Source organism: Callospermophilus lateralis, chromosome 7 (assembly GCF_048772815.1).
Source record: "Callospermophilus lateralis isolate mCalLat2 chromosome 7, mCalLat2.hap1, whole genome shotgun sequence".
Lineage (NCBI taxonomy): Eukaryota > Metazoa > Chordata > Mammalia > Rodentia > Sciuridae > Callospermophilus > Callospermophilus lateralis.
The window spans coordinates 18866620-18887780 of NC_135311.1; the positions used below are offsets into that span (position 1 = coordinate 18866620).

The following is a 21161-nucleotide window of genomic DNA, read 5'->3' on the forward strand; positions in this document are numbered from 1 at the left end:
GTATTCCTAGTCCTCTTACTTGCTTATTTAAAAGATGATGTAGTCCTATGTGCAGCACAATAAGCAAACCAAAAGATGATTTTTTGAATGATTTCATTGTTCCTTAGACTATGCCATCATTTATTTTCTTACTACTTGAATTATTCTTTTTAAATATAGTTAGGAATAATTGATGAATAATACTGAGCAATGATAAAATAATTCCTAGGGTGATAAAAAAGCAAGATGCTTCAAGATATAAGAAAAATAAGAACATCAATGCCTGTAAGGTACTGTGGGTTTAAATTGAGTGCAGTGGACCAACCCATATGGAAATTACAAAGTAGGATGAATTTTATTCCATTTCTTTTTTTAAAAAGAAGTTTTAAAAACTAAAAAAGAATAAAAATCATGAAATAACAGACTTTTACAAATAGTTAGAAGTATTACACACACACACACACACACACACACACACACACACCACTCTCAGAAACTATACCTGGGTCCACTGGAGCCTAAGGCATACTAAACTTAAGGAAGTAGCATCTCAGCTGAGTTCTGAAAGACATTTATCTCTAGAAATGAAGGTGGAGGTGAGGACAGGAATGGTGGGACTTACACATTGCAGGTTTGGTGGCCTAGAATTGCCCACTGGCTAACAGTTGTTCTATCTACTACAAGAAGTGATTGAGGGTCCTAGACCACATGCATTGTGAGCTCAGAAGTTGTAAGGTCTTTAGCCTTTTTTTTAAAGAGAGAGAATTTTTTTTTTTTTTTTTTTTTTTTTTTTTTTTGTAGATGGACACAACACAATGCCTTTATTTTTATGTGGTGCTGAGAATCGAACCCTGGTCGCACCCATGATAAGCAAGTGCTCTACCGCTAAGCCACAATCCCAGCCCCAAGGTCTTTATCCTTGATGAAGACTGTCTTCACCACATACAGACAGCACTAAGCATTGCTCAGGTTGCTTCATTACTTCATTATTTTTTACAGAATGCCTTCCTTTTCTGATGCAGGCTACTTACCAAAAGCTGCTACCTCTGTACTTCCCAAGGTCACTAAAGGAAGAGAGTCGATCATTGCCATACCTTCCTGCAGATATTGGAAATGCAGAAGGGGAGCCTGTGGTACCTGAACGGCAAATTAGAATAAGTGAAAAACCTGGTGCTCCAGAAGGTAAGTTCTAGAGTTCTATCTTCACTTTCCTTCTTAAGGAAGTTGTGTACTAATGAAGCACCAACCACCAAAGAGGTAGGAAGTCCAGCTTGACCTTTGGGAAACTCTCTATTAGCATGACCCTAAGAACAACACCAGTTTTGAAGTTTCCAGTCTTATTTTTAGTTAAAGAAATTAATTCTTTAAATATACCCAAACGTTCTCAGACTAACAAAGTTTATAGTCTCATTAAGGACATTGGTGAGACAGTGAAGTACATTAACCCATTAACATCTAAAAATTTTCAACAGTTTTAATAGTGTCCCTACATTTCATATGTAAGGATAAATAATAAGACAGGACTACTATAATCATTTATTTTCTGTTGTCAGGTTTTGTGCTCAAGTAGTAACAGGAAGAGCATGTTGGGATGGGAGCCCATCCGAATATTCAGTACTGACAGCTCATACGTACAAAAGGTCATAAATGCATTGTATGAAGATATGCTCCACACATTTCAATGCTGGGACCTGATCTTAAGAAACAGCAGCTTAGGGGATTACTGTAAGATACCTACCATGAACAATTTAAAAAAAAAAAAATAAACACCAAGTTAGAATCTGTAGAAAGCTTCTCAGCTCCTTTTTATCACATTATTACATCAAGTGGAGGGAATTACAAATGGCCTCAAATCACAAGCTTTGCTGGACAAGTAGTTATGCACTTTGGAGGACCCACTAATAAGAGTAGATCTTTGAAGTAAGGCCAGAGTCATTTAGAAATCCTCATCCACCACTATAGCATATAATTTTTCTTCCATAAAATGCATTTAGTGAGATAAGGAGTAGGGAACAGCAAAATCAATTTGAAATGGCATGTCTGAACAGTAGATTAGAGTAACTCATTAGGCCAAAAGGTTCCCATCTCAAAGAGGTTTAATTTGCATTTATATCTTAGAAAATATTTTTACTTTATAGAAGAGGCCTTAGTGTTCATAAATATTTTTTAATTACAGTGTTAGATGGGTTTCACACATATATGTATCTGACTTTACTTGAGGAGCTGAAGAAAGATTAATTTGGGGTAAGTTTTAATTAAAGTAGGCCCTTTCTTCTAAGTTGTTGACCAGTCACAGTTTGAATAGCAGTGAAGGGGAAGTAGAGAAGTCCCAGCTGATAGTCTAACCAAGCTGAGATTCAAGTGGTGGCATTACCTTGGGAAATTGTATTGATCCAAGGTGTATTGATCTGTTTTTGTTTTTGTTATTAACAGGTCTAGTAAGACAGTGGCCACCACACCAAGAGATGATTGTTCTTTAATGAGTGGCTTCTACTAGCCAAATTCATAAGGATCATATAGATAGATCAGAAAGTTTGCTTCTTAATTTGTAGTAAGAACTATAACTCTTAAAAGCCAAAATCATTATTTTGGTATGACCAGCATAGAAATTACAACTGATACTAAATTACAACTGTAATATTTCTAAATGAATATGGATCATATCCTGTGATCCTGTTCATCCATCTTTGTTAGAGTGTTAGCTTACAAAAGGGTGGGGTTTATGTGCCAGTCAGTCGAATATGTCTACCTTTTGATGCTTTTCATAAACTATCTTTGAAGCCAAAAAGAGTCTAATTACTTCTTTTTGCTTATGATCACTTTCTACACTTTTCTTCTAAAGTTACAACCAAGTCATCTTGATTTGATTTCACATATTCCATTTCATTATTTCAGTTCCACAAATGCCTAAATCTTACTTCAGTTTCATTCTCAAAAACTAACATTAAGCCGTTTTTTGAGTTACCTAACAGTTATTCCTATCACGGCATTCAGTCTGTTTCATTTACTGTCTAGTTTTGTCCTTGGCTCTCTGTTGATAGTAGGATTTTTGTTACAGACAACCAAGAAGAGGAGGATGAAGGCTTGGGAGTCGATCTGTCTTTCATTGGCTCTCATGCTTTCGCTCGAATGGAAGGAGATATTGATAAGCAAAGAAAACTGATCCTTCAGGGACAATTGTCTGAAGCAGCCCTGCAGAAGCAGCATCAAAGAAAGTAAGGCAAACCTCTCTGGACTGTTAGACACATGAGGAGATGAGAAACAAGAAAGGGACCTGACATCTGCTGAAAGGTTTATATTCGTATATAATGTGTTCTCCTTATTCTTCCTGACAGTTCAGTGAGGAAGATACTATCCCATTTTGTAGATGCAGAGCTGAGTGTTAAGTAATTTATCATTGGTCACAGTTAACATGTGGTGAAGCCAGTGTTCAATTGCATTTCTGATTTCAGAGCTCCTGCTCCACCTACACTAATTGTAATGCCTGCATGTGACGTTATAGTCTAAAAATAGAAATTAGGAAGAGAAAGGCAGTTGCAAAATTTTTTACTCTACTTTCTTTTAATTAAAGTTCTGTTGAACTTAAAAAGAGTTTTATTTCTCCCCAGTGTATCCCAGGGATCTTACAAACATCTAGCATATTCCATTTTTCCACATATTTCTAAAACTAGATGCAACTTTTGTACTTTTAAGCTTTTTCAAAGATTAATAGTCTTAGTAAAGCTAGTTGCTTTTTGAAAAATTTAAAAGAAAAAATAATAAACTATAAATAACTACAGTTCATTACCTTATAGGGTAACATTTCACAAACTTAGAGAGCATTAAATAAGATAATATAATTTTAATGCAGTACCTAATATTTGTCAGGCTCTTAAAATTGGTCACTGCTATTCTCTTCAATACTGAACAAGTCATGGTATATTTTTTCTTTGAGCTTTGCTACTGGACTACTCTCATCCTTCAGAATCCTGTCCATTTGCCAGGCTTCGGTTCAGAAGCAGCTGACTCTGGAAACTTTAAAGTCTGGAATAGATGTCTCCTCCTGTATGCTTTTTCATAGCTTATACTTACACTTACCCAAAGCATAGCATAGTATTTATTATACTGTTTTGTAATGATGTATGGATGTTGTTATCCTCAGTGTATAAAATGGGAGTGGAACTCAATGATCCCTGGAGACCCTTACATAATTAAAATTTTATGTCTCCTTAGTCCCAGCTATTTTTCCAATTTTATCTTTAAAAAACAAAAGCAAATTTGCCACTAGGGGGCAGCAGTGAATAGCTTTTCCAAAGGACACAGTCGGGATCAAATAATTCTATGGTTTCTGAAGTTGGTTCTGTAAGAATCATCTGGCAGATAGTTTTCTTTAAATCCAGAGACTGTATTTCCCCTCACTTGACTGTGACCTATGTATATTTTAAAACATGTTCACATCAATCATACTTTATGCATTGCTAATGGATCTTTTTGATCTCAGATTCCCTTTGCACTCTTACAAAGTGTTGAGGACTCCCACAGAGCTTTTGTCAAATTGGTTGTATCTGTCAATATTTATTGGGTCAGAAATGATTTATTGATTCATTATAAACTAACCTATAACCTATAATTCTTTGAAAAATAACTTTTTCATCTAGTGAGCATACCACTGTTTTGGATTTCTTTTTTTTTTTTTTTTAATCTTACAAATATTTTGGTGTTTGACATAATAAAAAAAATCTGGATTCTCATATTAGCATTCAAACTATTACAATAAGTTGTTTTAGATAAAAGTATATGAAGATAATAAGTATATAATTGGAAAAGGACAAAGAGTATTTTAATAATCTTTTCACACAAATGGGAATATATTTCTTTGACACTGCACTAGAATTTGACAAATGGTAGTTTCCTAAATAAGTTCAGTTGTGAGATCCAAGCCCTATCCATGAGTATTTGTACTATGATTAAAATATGTTGTTCTAGACTGTACTTTGGACAGATTTTAAAGTAGGAATTTATAACATGACTTTATGACATAATACATAAGTCATTTAGAAAATATTGATTTGCTGAAATATTCAGATCTTCTAATATTGACACATTTCATTATATAATATCAAAATATATTTGCTAGTATCAGCACCAACCTCATTAGAAATTATTGAGGACTTTATTAAGAACTGTCAAGCATGCCAATACAGATCTTCCAGGGTATTGTGTGTGTGTGTGTGTGTGTGTGTGTGTGTGTGTGTGTGTATGTGTATGTCTGTGTATATATGTGTATTTTGTGTAACCATGAGTCTTATCATTGTCATCAAAAACTGTTGGTTATTTTTCTTGAAATAACAGGATTGTTTTATTCATTTTTGAGGCAACAATTCATGTTGTATGACCAGTTTGTCAGCCAGTCTTTGAAGTCAGTGATATTCCATGAAAAAAAATAGCTAGTTCAACTTGTGACTCAGATAACCACATAGTGCTTTTCTTCAAGACATCCACATACTTCAGTATCCAGAAGTGCTTTATGTGTTCTTCCCATTCTGTCACACATTAATATTAAAAAGATATGTTCTCCGCAGTTGATTTAATAAAATTATTAACTTTTACTTTTTTATCAAAGACATTCTTATATGAAAATGGCTTTTCCCCCCATGAATATTTAGCATTGAAGAATCCAGTGGCTGCCACTATAGTTTGGTGCCACTGCCTTGATTTGTGCAAGGTTGTTACCAGCCATTTTTACCCAACAGTTGCTTTTGCACTGACAGAGCTAACATCAGCACAGTGAAAATGGAAATAATATGTTAGTATTGTTATGAAAATAGTTTTGACTTTGCAACTTGCTTATGATGTCCTTCAACTTCTTCAGACCCATCTGAAACCACACTTTCCTGGTCTGTGGTCTCACCAATACTTTGTAGTTGGAAAGAATTTGGGGAAACATCTGGTACAGTTGAGTTCATAGTCAACTGTAAGAATCATCAGAGGTGCTTGTTAAAAGTCCACGGACCCCACACCAAAACTCCTGAATCAGAACCTTTATGAGAAGGACTCAAAAATCTTCCTTTTGCAGCTTCTTATTACCTTGTATCCAAAATCATTGATCTTGTGTGACCCCTTTACATGGAGTAAACTGACCCAACAGATGGCTGACCATAGGTACAGCTGATTGAGTAAGAGCCTTCAAAGTGGCCATTTGTAGCATACCTCCCTTCTCTATTACCTTCTTTAACCTATTTACATAAAGTTCAGGGTTTTAAAAGACTAAAGATTTTTCTGTTTTTGTTATATTGTTTTGTTTTATTTTGTTTTTCTATTCAGAAAGAAAGAACTACATTGTTACCTTTCTCAAATCAGTCAACATATTTTCTCTCTCACATAATTACATATCACATACCTTTTTTATTTCTTCATAAAGTGGTACAAATAACCTAGAATTTTTTAAATTTATCTTTGAGCTGGTTTCTTATCTCTTTTTTTTCTAAAGAGTTGATTTGTTTCACTTAACAACTACTAGTTCAAGCCACTATTAAAATGAATATATATTTACTGAGTTCACACTTCCTGGAAAGGAGTCCCTAGAAAAGAGATAACTTCTAGGAAGAAATACATATTCTATAAAACATTGCCCTTTGTGCTGGTGGAGGGCCTTGATCTGGAGGGGCAAATGTGTTACATAGTGACTTTTTCCATTTGGTTCTGGGAGACATTGGCCACTTATTCTTTAAGATAATATTCTAGGTACAGACTTAAATAAGATAGTCCCTGATTTCTGAACATTTGAGTCACCCACACCTACCTTCAGATGCCAGTGGCTTTAAGACACTTTGAGGCAGACGTTCTGAACAGCCATCAGAGTTGTGCATGTAAGTTAGCACATAGTTGTAGCACAGCCTGTGGATCCAAAAGCCTTAGAGCAGAAAACAAAGATAGCACCTTTGCCATTCAGTTCCCTTGAGTGATATGCAATACCTGAATCAAGCAATTTCTGATTTCATATTTATGTGTGTGATGATTGAAGATGAGGTTTTGTCTTATATCTGTAATGCAGAATACTTATAACTGATGTTAAAATAAAAACTTGAGACAAAATAAATTTGTTCATTCTAGCAAAGAAGGATTCATGACTCAGGCAACACTCAAAACCAGAAGAGGTTCAGAGAGCTTTTCTCTAGCTGTGTGAGCAACAGGCTTTTACAGGCCCAATGCAGAAGCAAAGTCAGTTACTTAACTGTCGCCTTATTTGGATATGATCCATCTAGTTGGCAGGTTGTGATTGGCTGAAGTTCAATTTGGTGGTAGTGGTGGTGATGGTTGTTGTTGTTGTTTCTCCCAAAATTAATCAGATAAAGGAAGACCTCTTACTTAAGTGTGGGTGTGCCTGTGTAAGGGTTCCTGGTACAGAAACAAACCCAAGGCAATGACCTGCTCATTTTGCTTTAACAGTAAAATAAATAGTGCTTCTCAAAAGTGTGAGGAGGTCAGAATATAGTTTTTTTTCTTAAACACAGCTTTTTTCATGATAATGTTTTCATTACATAATAGGTTTTTTATTGTTTTTAATACTGTAGAGACAAGTAAGATATATTCCTATCTTATGGGAATATATTAGAATGGAAGCAGACATTGTAAAAAGTAAGTAACTCTTGTATTGGCAAGCAGAGAAATTTGGGGAATACAAAAAAGGATGTAGTTATTTCTGCAAAGCTACGAGGGACAGGCCTGTACTCCATACCCCACCTCCTACCACCCCTGGTTTCTTTCTCAGCATACATATTTGATTGATAGAGTCTAGACTTCTTTGGGTTGCTTGTCTCATTCTGTCTTATTACACAATTGTCTTTGTAATATGTGTCTCATATATTCGTCATTAAACTCTCTGAAGCCAAGAGTCTTTTTTCATCTCAAGCCTCAAAAATAGTTGCATAATAGTCATGTCTGTTATTTCATTCAGCAAAGATTGAATCCCTTCTTGTATCCATGAGTTCCACATTTTCAGGTTCAATCAACCACAGATAGAAAATGTTCAAGGAAAAAAAAGTTAAAATAACAATACAACAATAAAAAGTAATACAATAAAAAGTATACAATATAATAAAAAGTAATACAAATAAAAATACAGTACAGCAACTACTTACATAGCATTTACATTGTATTTTAAGTAATTTAGAGATAATTTAAAGTATACAAGAGGTTATTTATAGGGTATATGCACATACTACACTATGTTATACGAGGGTCTCTAGCATCCACCACATTCAGCTGTTGAAGTAGGCCCTTGATACCCAGGAATGATTATATACTTTGAACTAGGACCTTTGGTACCCATAAGATATTTAATAAATGTAGATATATTTTTCTCTTTAGGCTTATGGAGATGATTTAATCATAAACCAACTAGAAAATGATAGAATTATTCTTTTTTAAAAAAAAAACCTCTATGCTTTTATTCTCTCCCTCTCATGTTTTTTGATATCATGATTGACATGTTTTGATATTGTATATCCCTTAACAGATTAATGTAGCTGCTAGTAATTTTGTTCTTTAACCTTTATATTAAAGATATAAGACATTATATTAAGCAAAATAAGCCAGGCAAAGAAAGACACATACCACATGATCTTACTTATATGTCAATCTAAAAACATTGTACCCGTAAAAGCAGAGAGTAAAAGGGTAGTTACCAGGGGCTGAGGGTAGGGAGTGGAGCTGGGGAGAAATGTTGATCAAAAGTTACAAAATTTCTCTGAGGCAAGAAGAATGAGTTCAAGAGATCTATTGTACTATATAGTGACTATTACTAAGAGCCATGCATTATATACTTGAAAATTGTTGAGAGTAGAATTTTACGTGTTCTCGTCACGCACAAAAAAAAGAATAACAAGTATGTGAGGCAGTAGATATGCTAATTATCTTGTTTTCATCATTCTACAATGCATACATATATCAAAACATAATATTGTACACCATAAATATGTACAATTTTTATCAATTAAAGAATATGGGCTGGGGATGTGGCTAAAGTGGTAACGCTCGCCTGGCATGCGCGAGGCACTGGGTTCAATCCTCTGTACCACATAAAAATAAAAAATAAAGATGTTGTGTCCACCGAAAACTAAAAAATAAATATTAAAAAAATTCTCTCTCTTTAAAAAAAAAAAAAGAATATAAAGTTTTTGAAAAGGAGAAAGAATAGTGGAATTGAAGAGTTAATGTGTGTAACCTAGGAAATTAATGTGAAAATACGGAATAGTTCATATGAATTAGGGAGAATTACATAAACATAGGTCTTTTCTTGACTTTCAAATTATATATTTTTTCAGTTATATTTTAAACCAAAATTTAAAATTATTGTTTTTGACTTCAATTTCCATAGATTGGCAAGTCACTAAATTTAAGAAGGCAGTCAGTAGAACTAATGCAATACTAAGTGTGTTTTTCAAAAATAATATAAAACTAGCAGGCATATTTACTTATTAATTATAATCTATATGTAATAGTCTTCCTGTTAACTATCCATAATTGTGTGATTGTAGTTTATAGCTGAAAGGTGTATCACATAAGCAACATTTTTTCAGATGAGGAAATTGAGATGTGTAGAGGTAAAAGGACTTCATTAACACTACACTAAAGCAATAGGATTAAAATTAAGGTCTCCTCTCTCCCAGTTGAGCTCTTTTTGTTTGTTATTGGATATTGCCATCTGTGACCCAGACATTTCAAAATTGATTTGATACATTTTGGTACCTTGAAAGCTACACTTTGGAGGGGGCAGGGAACTGAGCTTTCTAGAAATCTAGAGACCCAAATTCAACTTCAAATTTAACTGCAACATGAACTGGCCACAACTCTAAGACTGACTTGACCATTAATCTTTTGCAAGTCTTCTCCCTCTGAGACCTTTACTGTTTCTTCTAGCTTTAAAATCCTCCAGGCCAAAACCAAATGTGATCCATATGATCTTGTATCCGTACAATTAGTTTGATTAACCAATCATTAAATAAGCCTTGACTTCCCTACACAAAACTACCTGGCTCTCTTGTGGTCCCACATTACATGTGTAGCACTTGCCTGTTTTTCTCAAAAGTGAACTCCTCAGGGCAGGGATCCTATTATCTCTTAACTATAATATTCTCAGTAGAGTAAACACTCATAAAACTTTATTGAATGAGTGAACATCAGTTTTAGAGATCTGGCATTGTTTTAGGCTTTCTGTATTTGAATTTTTGTAGTAAAGGAAAATAATAGTATTTTTAAACAGTGTTAGCTCAGGTTCTTGATAGCTTAGCCATTTATCCGTGTAGTCTTTATTTGATCATAAGGATTCTTTCAGTTGTGTAGTCTGAACACCTTGTTTTCTCTCTAACTCACGATTAACATACAATTCTGCATGATACAATGGCCTCTTTAACTCCTTCCTCATTTTAATAAAACATTAATTTGGGGGATCAGGGAAATATAGTGAAAACTGGTCCCATTTGCAAATCAATTTGCAAAAATTTATTTTAATCATTTTCTCTTTTATTTGTGTAGTTATAATCGCTGGTTATGTCAAGCAAGATCTGAGGATCTGTCTGATATTGCTTCTTTGAAAGCCTTATACCAAACAGGTAAGCGTAATTACTTATATGATGACTTATTCTTTTCATGAATTAGGAATCCTACCCAGCTTGCTATTTGAGAGTTGATTTTTCTCTATTTCTTTAGTGCTAATGCAGATAGTTCTATGGCCTTTATCAAGATCTTAAAAATAATGTACCAACCTATAACATTTTCAACTTATGGTCCTATATTGCCAACTTTATTTCTTCTTATTGTCCTTTTTCTTTAAAAAAATGCTTTTATAAGTATCTTATATATACTTGCTATTACAAAATTTAGACCTCACATAAATATATAATGACAACAGCAAAAGCTTCCAGATTTCCTTTCTTTCTTAATTATATTTCTTTTTCTGACAGTACTCATTAATCAGATTTGATCACTGTTTAGTTTTTCCTAGATCACTGATGTTGTTTAAAGTTGTGGTAAGCTTGAACAAAATGTTATTTATAAAAATATCATAGACTATCCCTATTTAAAATTTTAAGAGGTCTTATCTTAAAAGTCAGTGGAATGATCAAAACCACATAAAGCTAAAGAAGGAAAGAAAGAGAAAAAATGTTGTTTTGTTTACAGTAAGAGAACTCTAAAGATGAAATTTGAGAAACTCAGATTTCTTGGTTGTCATTCTTTTAAATACGTGTGGAATATTTTTTATGTAGTCAGAGCCAGGACAATAATGAAGTTTCTGGGTGCTGACTACATTGTCTGTTTCTAGGTGTGGATAACTGTGGTCGCACAGTGATGGTGGTAGTCGGAAGAAACATTCCTGTAACATTGATAGATATGGACAAGGTAAGCCGTAAAAGAGGTTCTCGTTCATAAATAGTGTTGATTTTTAAAAGAAGTAGGATATGAATTGGGAATCAAGACTAAAAACATGGTGAAGCTGAACTGTGTATCAGGGAAGCAGCCCTGGTTCTGTGAATGAACTGTATTAAAGTACTAGAAAACTGAAATATGATCTCCAAAAGCATGACTGCTCTGTTTTGGATATAACTGGCAAGTGTTTGGTTGGACCATTCTGTATTGTAATGGTAAAATCAAATTTAGACTGTTTTGAAAAAAGAAAATTAATACTTGGCTGTCTAAAAGAGAATAAAACAAAAATATAGTTTACCCAAGGTAGCAAAATTTCATAATCCCTTCATTGGAGGTCAAGGAACAGAAACAGATGATTCCTAAAAGAAAAAATAGCTAACAACTGATAAATAAAAATAAGATACTCAAACTGATTAGTAGTCCAAAAGAAGTGAGTCAAAATATCTTTTGTCCTTTTCAAAATTAGTCAGAACTTGTAAATAATAATGTCATTAAAGATGAATCAACACATAAAAGTGATCACACCTATTGACCCAGTAATTCCATTTATGAGAAATTGTACTAGGAACATAATGCAAAGTACGGAAGTAAGTGTAAGCCCTAAAATTGCCGAAAGTGGAATATTCAGGTAAGGTATGATTAAATGTATGAGATAAATATGTAGATTTTCTTACAACATCAGTTTTATTAGAAACTGCAAAGGAGAAAAATAACTTTAACTGATCAATAAGTATTAACCACACAAAAATTATATACCTAAAAATACAAAATTATATATAATTGTAAAATAAAATTCACTTTTGCAAAAGCTAATAAGTATTTCAGCTAAGCCCTCAAATTCTTCATCACTGGTGTTTGAAGGGAGAAAAAAATGTGAAAGTATTGAACCTGGAATATTCAAAGGCCCATTTATAGCAAAAAGTTATAAATTTGAATTTAAATTATAATTAATTATCTAATGGATTATTGTGACACATTCAGAAATGGAATATTCTATGACCCTTAAACTGAATGGTCATAGAGGGGAGTACAATAGAGAAAGGATTACAACATAATATCAGTAGGAGAGAGTGTGCAGTAAATTGTATCTAAACTGATATTAATTGAGTTTTTGTTTTTGTTTCTTTGTTTTTTTTAAGCATTAAGGTAAAAACTGGAAGTAAATATCTCAAAATGGATTTTGCTGTTTGGGAGAGAATTTATCTTATAGATTTTTTCATTATACCTTTTTATAATGACAAAAAAGCTAAAGATGGGGAATTTGAAAGCAAAGAGAAGTATCCTAATAGTGCTGGTTTGGGAGTAAAAAGTGGACAGAAAGAATACAAAGAGGAAATCTAGTAAGAGGAGAAGTAGAACTTTAAAAATATATATACACACAGAGAAAAGGCCCAACTGTTGAAAACTACATTATTTAATTTCTATTTACAACTATTTGTTTTGTGTACTTTTTAAAGAGTATGACACACATTCTTGAAAATAATGTGACTAATACCAATTAAAATTTAAATCCCTCTGTTTGATTTTGGTGTGTATTTGCATGGTAGCCTGGATATTATATAAATTTCATATAAATAATAGATACATTGTGAGGTCCAAACCAGGCAACAACTAGAAAGATACTGTATTTTCTTAATGCCCATCTCTGTCGGCTCTGATAGCAGTTGGATTCTATTCCATGTTAAAGCCAAGGTCTCATCTGAGGAGGAATTGGAAACCAGCCTGTTCTATGGTAGTCCTTTTGGTTGTTACCTCTTAGCTTCCTCCTTATAATTGTTTACAGTTAAACCACTGTGTCATACCAGCCCTGCTCATATTGGATCTCTGTTTTTGTTTTTAGTGTTTTCTTACATTTCTTGTAGTGGAATACCTTTCTCTTTTCAAACTGCGTCAAACAAAATTTTAGTCTTTTTGAGCACTAGAAATGCTACCCAACCTCTTGCTACCTACCATCGAAACTTGTTCCAATTTTCTCATTTAGATCAGCATTAAAAATGCTAAGAAATTAGCCCTTAAAGTGAGTCACATAAAACAGTAATTACATTCTTTTATAGTAATCCTTTGGTTACATCAGAGCCATGAGTCTGTATCTGAGTAGAGACTACAAGGACTTTGATCAAATCCAGGCAGAAAGTTCAAGAATTGTTAAAAGTCTAGAAATTCTACTTCTAAAGATTCTGATGTCTTTATTCAAAAGAGAAGAAACCTGGTAGTTGACTCAAAAATTCTTTCCAGGGGTTGGGGTTGTGGCTCAGTGGTAGAGTGCTTGCCTAGCACATGTGAGGCACTGTGTCCATCTACAACCAAAAGAGAATTAAAAAAATAAAAATAAATTTTTTTCAACATATGAAAAGTTATTTCACAAAACATAGACTGTTTATTCTCTTCTATTGGGGGATTGTACCATAGCTTTTGTAAGAATTACTAAATTCTGGGATGATTCACTTTCCTGAAGATATTTTTAAAGAAACTTGATGTTCATCACCCTGGCCTGTTCATCTGTAATGACTGGGACATAGATTAGTCTTTGGGTTTTTCCCTCTCTCAGCCTCTGTAAATAGTCTACTGTGCAAAATGATCCTTACTCCTCCTTTTCTTCCAGGCTCTCTTATATTTTATCCATGTAATGGATCACATTGCTGTGAAAGAATATGTGCTAGTATATTTTCACACACTGACCAGCGAATACAATCACCTGGACTCTGACTTCCTGAAGAAACTCTACGATGTTGTTGATGTCAAGTTAGTTATTTTTGTAAATTATAAAGGGAGATGTAGTTTCTTTATTTTTTAGTTTGAAGCAATAGCAAACATTCTAATGTATTCTATGAAAGGGTATTTCATATGAAATATTTTTATCATATAAATTAGTTATTTTAGTTACAGGCCCTCTTTAACAGATTTATTTTGCATTAATTGATTAAATGAATTAAATAAATTAATTAGATTTATATGTATTATTTTCCCACTTTTAAATACCTTAAAGAGGATTGGGGCCAATCTTTGTGTAAGTAATAAAAACTTACTGTTTATTTTTATGGTATATCATACTTACCAATATATACTTATGTAAACATTATTTGATTTGATCTAATGATCCATGAGATTGTTAGGAAAAATGCTTTCTGCATTTGAAAGATAGGAGAATATTGACATTCTGAAAGGTGAAGTGTGCTGTCCAAGGACTCACAATAGTAAATGCAGAGTTTGGACTTAACTACCTACTAATTTGGAGCTGGAAAATTTATTTATGTTAAACCATATTACCCATGAAATGACAATTGAAAATTTAATGGAAAATATATATTACATCAAATGTAATGTTTTAAACTTTTCTCATTAATGTATTTCCAAATAAAAATGGCACTTTACGCTCCTAGTAACTATTTTGTTATTTTTAGCATCACAGTGTCTTCATGGATTACATTTTACAATTAGGGTACAAAGAAGGAAAATTACCATAAATTTATAGCTGTTTTGCTCCTCCCATTAAATCTCAGATTAATTAACAATATTAATGTTTTCATTATCTAAAATAAATGCAGTCTTAACTTGCTCTGAATGTGAGGGGTGTGTGTGTGCGCATATATGTATATAAATGGAAACTTAATGCTGTTCTCTTTGTCCTTCTGCCACTAACCAGCTCTTTAACTTGGAATAGGCCTCAGCTATAAAAGGAACAGTTTATACTATTTCTCTGAAGTTCTTACCAATAGCCTCATGTGACTCAATAATAATTGTTGAACTGTTGGGAAAAAAATCTCACGCACACCTTTTAGAAAAGCTAGATGAAATAGTGGATAAGTATGATTCTGGAGCAGTATGGCCTGGGCTTATTTCCTGGCTTTACCACTCGATGGCTGCATGACTTTAAGAGGGTTAAAACAGGCAATAATAGTACTCATCTCACAGAATTATTACAAGTATTAAGAAAGAAAGCCATTATACTATATGTGGGATATCGTAAACTCCGTTGAAATATGACCATGGAAACTTCTAGTTTCTAATATTTGCTGTAATTTTAAGTGGTTTTAATGTTATTTAATTCTTATATCTGATTCCAAGTGATTCTATCACTATATAAAAAACAACACATGATAAATGTGTTAAACATAAGTTTATTTAATTTTGTGTTACCTTTAGGTGGTAGGGTCTCTCTCATAGCCCACAGAAACTTAGTGTTTTCTGTAAAACAGACATTTTAAGTGATGAAATATTCTCAGAATTTCACCTAAAATTCAATACACAGAGCTGCTTCTAAAATATTTTTAACTTCCCTGAATATATTTATATATATAAGAGTTAATTTTCTATAATAGTGACTAGTTTTAGGAATGATTTATATTGACCCTTTTGTTTGTTTGTTTTCGTTAGATACAAGAGGAATTTGAAGGCTGTTTATTTTGTTCATCCAACATTTCGTTCAAAGGTATGGTATTTTCCTTTTTGGGCTAACTCCTAAATGTACTGCATGCTCTGAATATTAAGATAAAAAGTTTCAGCATTTTAATTATTGCTTCCACCATTGTAACTGCTAATTGTTTGTTTGCCCTTCCTTTTTAACCAAAACATTAGGTTGATGTTGTGGTCCTAATGTTTTGGTTGTGTGTGATGTTAGTATCTTTTGGATCCCAAGTTGTGGTCCTAATGTTTTGGTTGTGTGTGATGTTAGTATCTTTTGGAGCAACCTTTTAAGCCTTTAACTTCTCAACCTGTGCCTCTTGTTGCTCTTTGTTCATCTGGACTTTGCTCATGCTGTCAGTATGGAATATACTTACTCCTCTGCTTATGGCTGACTCCTGCTTTCCTTAAGATCTTGGTTCAATAGTTATTGTCTACACAGAGCCTTCCTTGATTAATCCTATAGGTAATAAATACTCCTGCATCATATCCCTTAAAGTCCCATAGTCTTCTATTATTGTTATGCTTTTGTTCTGACTATTTAATTCTCTGCCTTATGTTAGCTTGCAAGATCCATGTGTCCTAGAATAGAGCTGTCTTGCTCACAGTTTTATTCCTATTATCTGATCTGACACCTTAACTTCATCAAGACATTTAGTCCCTTGGTCCTTTTACTTTTTCGGGGAATGCCATCCTTCTTGCTTTTTATTCTTCCCTATCTATCCTAAAACACCTTGCATCACTTCAGACTCTGTTATCAATGCATAAACTAACCTGTGACCTTTTACTCTTTTGTCACACCTGCCCATGAAACCTCAGCTTGACCGAATCCATTGCTCTGCTTTCTTCACTTCTCCGTCTGAGTAGAACACTGGTGGAGAAATCATACAGCATGAGGAGTTGCAGTCTTGACAGACTCAGAGTTGCTTTCACTGGTAGAGGTATTTTGATGTTTCACTGGACAGAATATTTCATCTCCTCAAGTCCCGTCCTACCAGCTTTTCCGTATTCCCAACAGGTAGCTTTCCCTCATTCTCAATCAAGAAATTGAAACCATTATAGATAACTTTCTGCCTTCTTCCTCCCAACTCAAACTCACCTGCCATCTGTTTCTATCATTGCCTCCCTTTTCCCTTTCACCAAAAAAAAAAAAAAATGTGCTCCTTCTTAACAATGGATACTGCCTCTACCTGTGCTCTGGCTCCCATAGTAATAATTGTAGCTGTTTTTTTTTTTGAGCACTTACTATCTGCCAGTTCTTTCCATGCATTATCTTATTTAAGCTATACAATGTTTCTAGAAAATAGAGAGTGGTAGAATTCCCATTTTACACAAAAGGGAATTAATATTTATATTACGAGATTCCCACAAGGCCCACAAGGTGACCAACGATGAGTAGTAGCAACTACTGGCTGAATTTGAATCTAGGCATTTTAATCTAAGAGCATACACTCTTTTGTTGTTGTTGTTGTCGTTGTACTCAATCACTGAGCCGCATCCCCAGCCCTATTTTGTATTTTTATTAGAGACAGGGTCATGCTGAGCTGCTTAGCGCCTCACTGTTGCTGAGTCTGGCTTTGAACTTCCAATCTCACTGCCTCAGCATCCCAGAGCCGCTGGGATTACAGGCATGTGCCACCGTGCCCAGCCTCTACACTCTTAACTACAGAGTGTTTATTTCCATTTCTTTGGGAATATCTCTTCAGCAATTAGCATCTTTCTCCTCTTTCATTTTGCCAGATCTAAATCACCAACTCTTAAACATGCCACAGCATCTGTTAGTCTGTTCCCCTTGACAGCCAGAATTTGTTAGTTAATCTATGGTTTGTAGTCACCATCTCTATTTTTCATACACTTTAAATTACTCTGATCTGTTCTGATCCCATTGTGCCAGCTAAAGCTGTTCACACAAAAATCACTGATAATCAGTGTTACTATATCCAGTAAATGCTTTTCTGTCTTAATGTAACCTGCTTTCCCTACAGCCTTAAACGGCTGATCACTTCTTCTGTGAAACATTTTATCTTGGCTTCTTTGAAACTTACCTCACCTGGTTCTCCCTGCTTCGAGCTGCTCCTTCTCAGTCACTTTTGTGGACCTTCATTCTCTACTCATCCTTTGAACGCTAATGTTCCCAAGTCCTCTGCCCTCACCTTTCATTCTGTATCTTTTTTTCATCTCTGTGTTTTCAGAAACCCTTCAAATTATATGCAATCCCCAATTACATGTTTCTAATGTTTAGAAACATGGTTTGAGATGACTTGAGTTCTAATCCTTGCTCTACCAACTACCAGTTTATCATCTTAGGCACATAGTGTAATCTTTCTGTGTTTTACTTTCATCCTCTATGAAATGGAGGTAATAATAGGGTCATAAGTCATTGGGAAAATGAAGTGAGTTATTACATGTAAAATGCTTTGAACATTACTTAGCATATCATGATCCCTCAATAAAGTTAGCTGTTATCATCATTTCTAGGCTCTAGATCTGTGCATTGAACTGCTTGTTAGGTGCCTTCATCTAGGCCTTCATGTAGGTATCACATGAGGGAACATGATATACTAAATAATGTTCAAAGTAGCAATTTTTTAAGTCCCTAAGCATCTTAGTGAGTCACTGTCTCAAAATAAAAAAGGATTGGGGATTTTTCTCAGTGGTTAAGTGCCCCTAGGTTCAATCCTCAGCACACAAATAAAATGTATATATTAGCAACTGATGATCAAATTGAAATTTAAAAAACATATCATTTATATGAGGATAAAATATTAAGTAAGTACATAGAGATAAATTTGACAATGTAAAAGACTTACATTCTGTATAGTTTTATATGCTATAGAACACCAATGGAGAAACTGCAGTCCTAAATAAATGAAAACCTGTACTGTATTTGTGAATTTGAAAACTTAATATTATTATTTCTTGATAAATATATAAATCTAGTTCCAATCCCAACCAAAATTTAAGTAAGTATATTGGTAGAAATTGACCAATTAACTCTGAAATTAATGGGAAAAGGCTAGGAATTTAAGGTAGTCAGCCATTTGGAAAAGAAACACAAAGTTAGAGAACTAACACTACCTGCTTTGAAAGCTTATTCTGTAGCTACAGTACATGAGATGGTGATACAATGCACAAAAATAGACAAATCAATGGAACAGAATAAAGAAAGACCTAACTATAAAATTTTAAACTTTAAATTGCAGAAGAAATTATAGAAGGAAAATCTTTGTGACCTTGAGTTAGGCAAATATTTCTTAAGTATAATACCAAAAACATAATCCATTAAAAAAAAAAAAAAAAAGAACTGGGTGTTTGCCCTCTAATAAACACTGTTCGGAGAATAAAAAGACAAGTTGCAGCCTAAGAGGAAAAATCAGCGTACATCATATACCTGATAAGGATTGTATCTAAGACATAAAGAAGTCTCACAACCAGTAATTAGGAAGACAATGTGGAGAAAAAGGAACACATACATTGTTGGTAAGGCTGTAAATTGGTGCAAACACTATGGGAATCAATATGGAGGTTCCTCAAAAATCTAGGAATGGAACCACTATACAACCCAACTGTATTCTCCTTGGTATGTATCCTAAAGAATTAAAGCCATTATACTAGAGTAATACACGCATACCCATGTTTATAACAGCATAATTTACGTTAGTCAAACTATGGAATCAGGCTAGGTGTCTATCAACAGATTAACTGGTAAAGTGTGGTATATATATTAAGTTTTATTCAGCCATAAAGAAAAATGAGAATAGTCAAACTATGGAATCAGTCTAGGTGTCTATCAACAGATTAACTGGTAATTTGCAGGAAAATGGGTAGAACTTGAAAATATTATGTTAAGTGAGAGCTTGGAAGGTCAAGGGTCATATGTTCTCTCTCATTTGTGGAAGCTAGAGAAGAAAAAAAAAGGTAAGGGAGTGGTTCATGAAAATCAAAGGAAGATCACAGTAGAATAGAGGAAAGAGAGAAGGGGAGATAAAGGGGAAATGCTGGGGAATGATTGGCCAAATTATATTGTTATGTTGCGTGCATGTATGAATATATAACAGCAAATCCCACCATTATTTACAACTATATTGACCCAATAAAAATATGGAAAAAAAATGAAACTTAAAAAAAATAATTAGGAAAAAACTCAGTTTAGAAATAGGCAAAGATTGTATAAATACTTCACCAAATATGATATTCATATAGGCACATAAGCACATGTTCAACCTAATTAGTCATTAAGAAATACAAATTAAACTCCATTGAGGTATCATTACACTCCTATTATTACACTCTCACAGTGCTGATCAAAATTTAAAATGCTATAGGTTACTTTGGCAAACAACTTGGAAGTCTGTTTTAAGAATTAAAACATCGTCTACTATGTGATACAGCCATCCCACTTCTAGGCATTTACCCAAGCCAAGTGAAAACATTCATATAAGAACTAACTATACACAAATACTTAACAACATCTTCATTTGTGATAGTGAAAACTATAACAACTCAAATGCCCTTCACTGGAAGAATTTATAACCAAAGTCTGGTATATCTATACACTAGAATAGTACTCAGCAATAAAAACCACAAACTTGATATGTACAACAACATAGATGAATCTCAGAAATGTGCTTAGTAAAAGAAGCCAGACCAAAACGGAGTACATACTGTATGTTTCCATATATTTGGGAATGATGGATATGTTCATTTTATTAGTCATAATAATGGTTTCATGGGAGTGGGGGGTTGTATGTGTTTGTCAAAACTTAAATTGTACATTGCAGTTGTATCTCAGTAAAACTACAATAAAATGCCACTACACTGCCACCAGAATGGCTAAAATTAAGAGTTGACAATACCAAACATTGCCAGTGTCTTAGAGCAGCTGGAATTCCCTGTATCACAAGTGGAAGTGAGAAATTTGTGCAACCACTGCACAGAAAACTATGGCAGTTTCTTATGAACAAATCATATACCCAGTCTATCCCCTGACAATTTCAGTGCTAGGTACATGCCCAGGTGAAATGCAAACCTATACCCACAAAAAACTTCTACAGCAATGTTTATAGCAGCTTTTTTATAATACTCAAAGTCTAGAAACAACTTTAGTGTTTGTAAATAGGATCATGAATAATTAAACTCTGATATATTCTTGTAATGGAAAATTACTTAGCAATAAAAAAACATTTACTACTGATAACACACAACAGTATGGATGAATCTTATATCTTATATAAACTTAAAGAAATGTTATGTAATAGTCAAGCTGTGTGATTCCATTCATGCTTGAGGTTCTAAAGCAGACAAAACTAATCTGTGGTAGAAAAAAAAAAAATCATGGGTTTACTTCTAGGGTATGGAGAATGAAGAAAAGGGCC

General features: G+C 33.8%; 1 protein-coding gene across 5 annotated transcripts in view; it reads left to right on the forward strand.

The window, feature by feature from the left end:
- The window catches only part of Gdap2 (ganglioside induced differentiation associated protein 2), a 62611-nt gene that overhangs the window by 28612 nt on the left and 12838 nt on the right, over nucleotides 1-21161 (forward strand). For all 5 annotated transcript variants that reach the window (XR_013091925.1, XM_076862820.1, XM_076862819.1 and 2 more), the window contains 6 exons: nucleotides 1002-1161; nucleotides 3038-3194; nucleotides 10495-10571; nucleotides 11282-11358; nucleotides 13988-14127; nucleotides 15760-15814. Coding sequence is in view for 4 of the 5 variants with exons in the window: in XM_076862820.1 (XP_076718935.1) it covers nucleotides 1002-1161; nucleotides 3038-3194; nucleotides 10495-10571; nucleotides 11282-11358; nucleotides 13988-14127; nucleotides 15760-15814 (666 nt within the window). In the remaining variant the exon portion in view is untranslated. The remainder of the gene's footprint in view (nucleotides 1-1001; nucleotides 1162-3037; nucleotides 3195-10494; nucleotides 10572-11281; nucleotides 11359-13987; nucleotides 14128-15759; nucleotides 15815-21161) is intronic.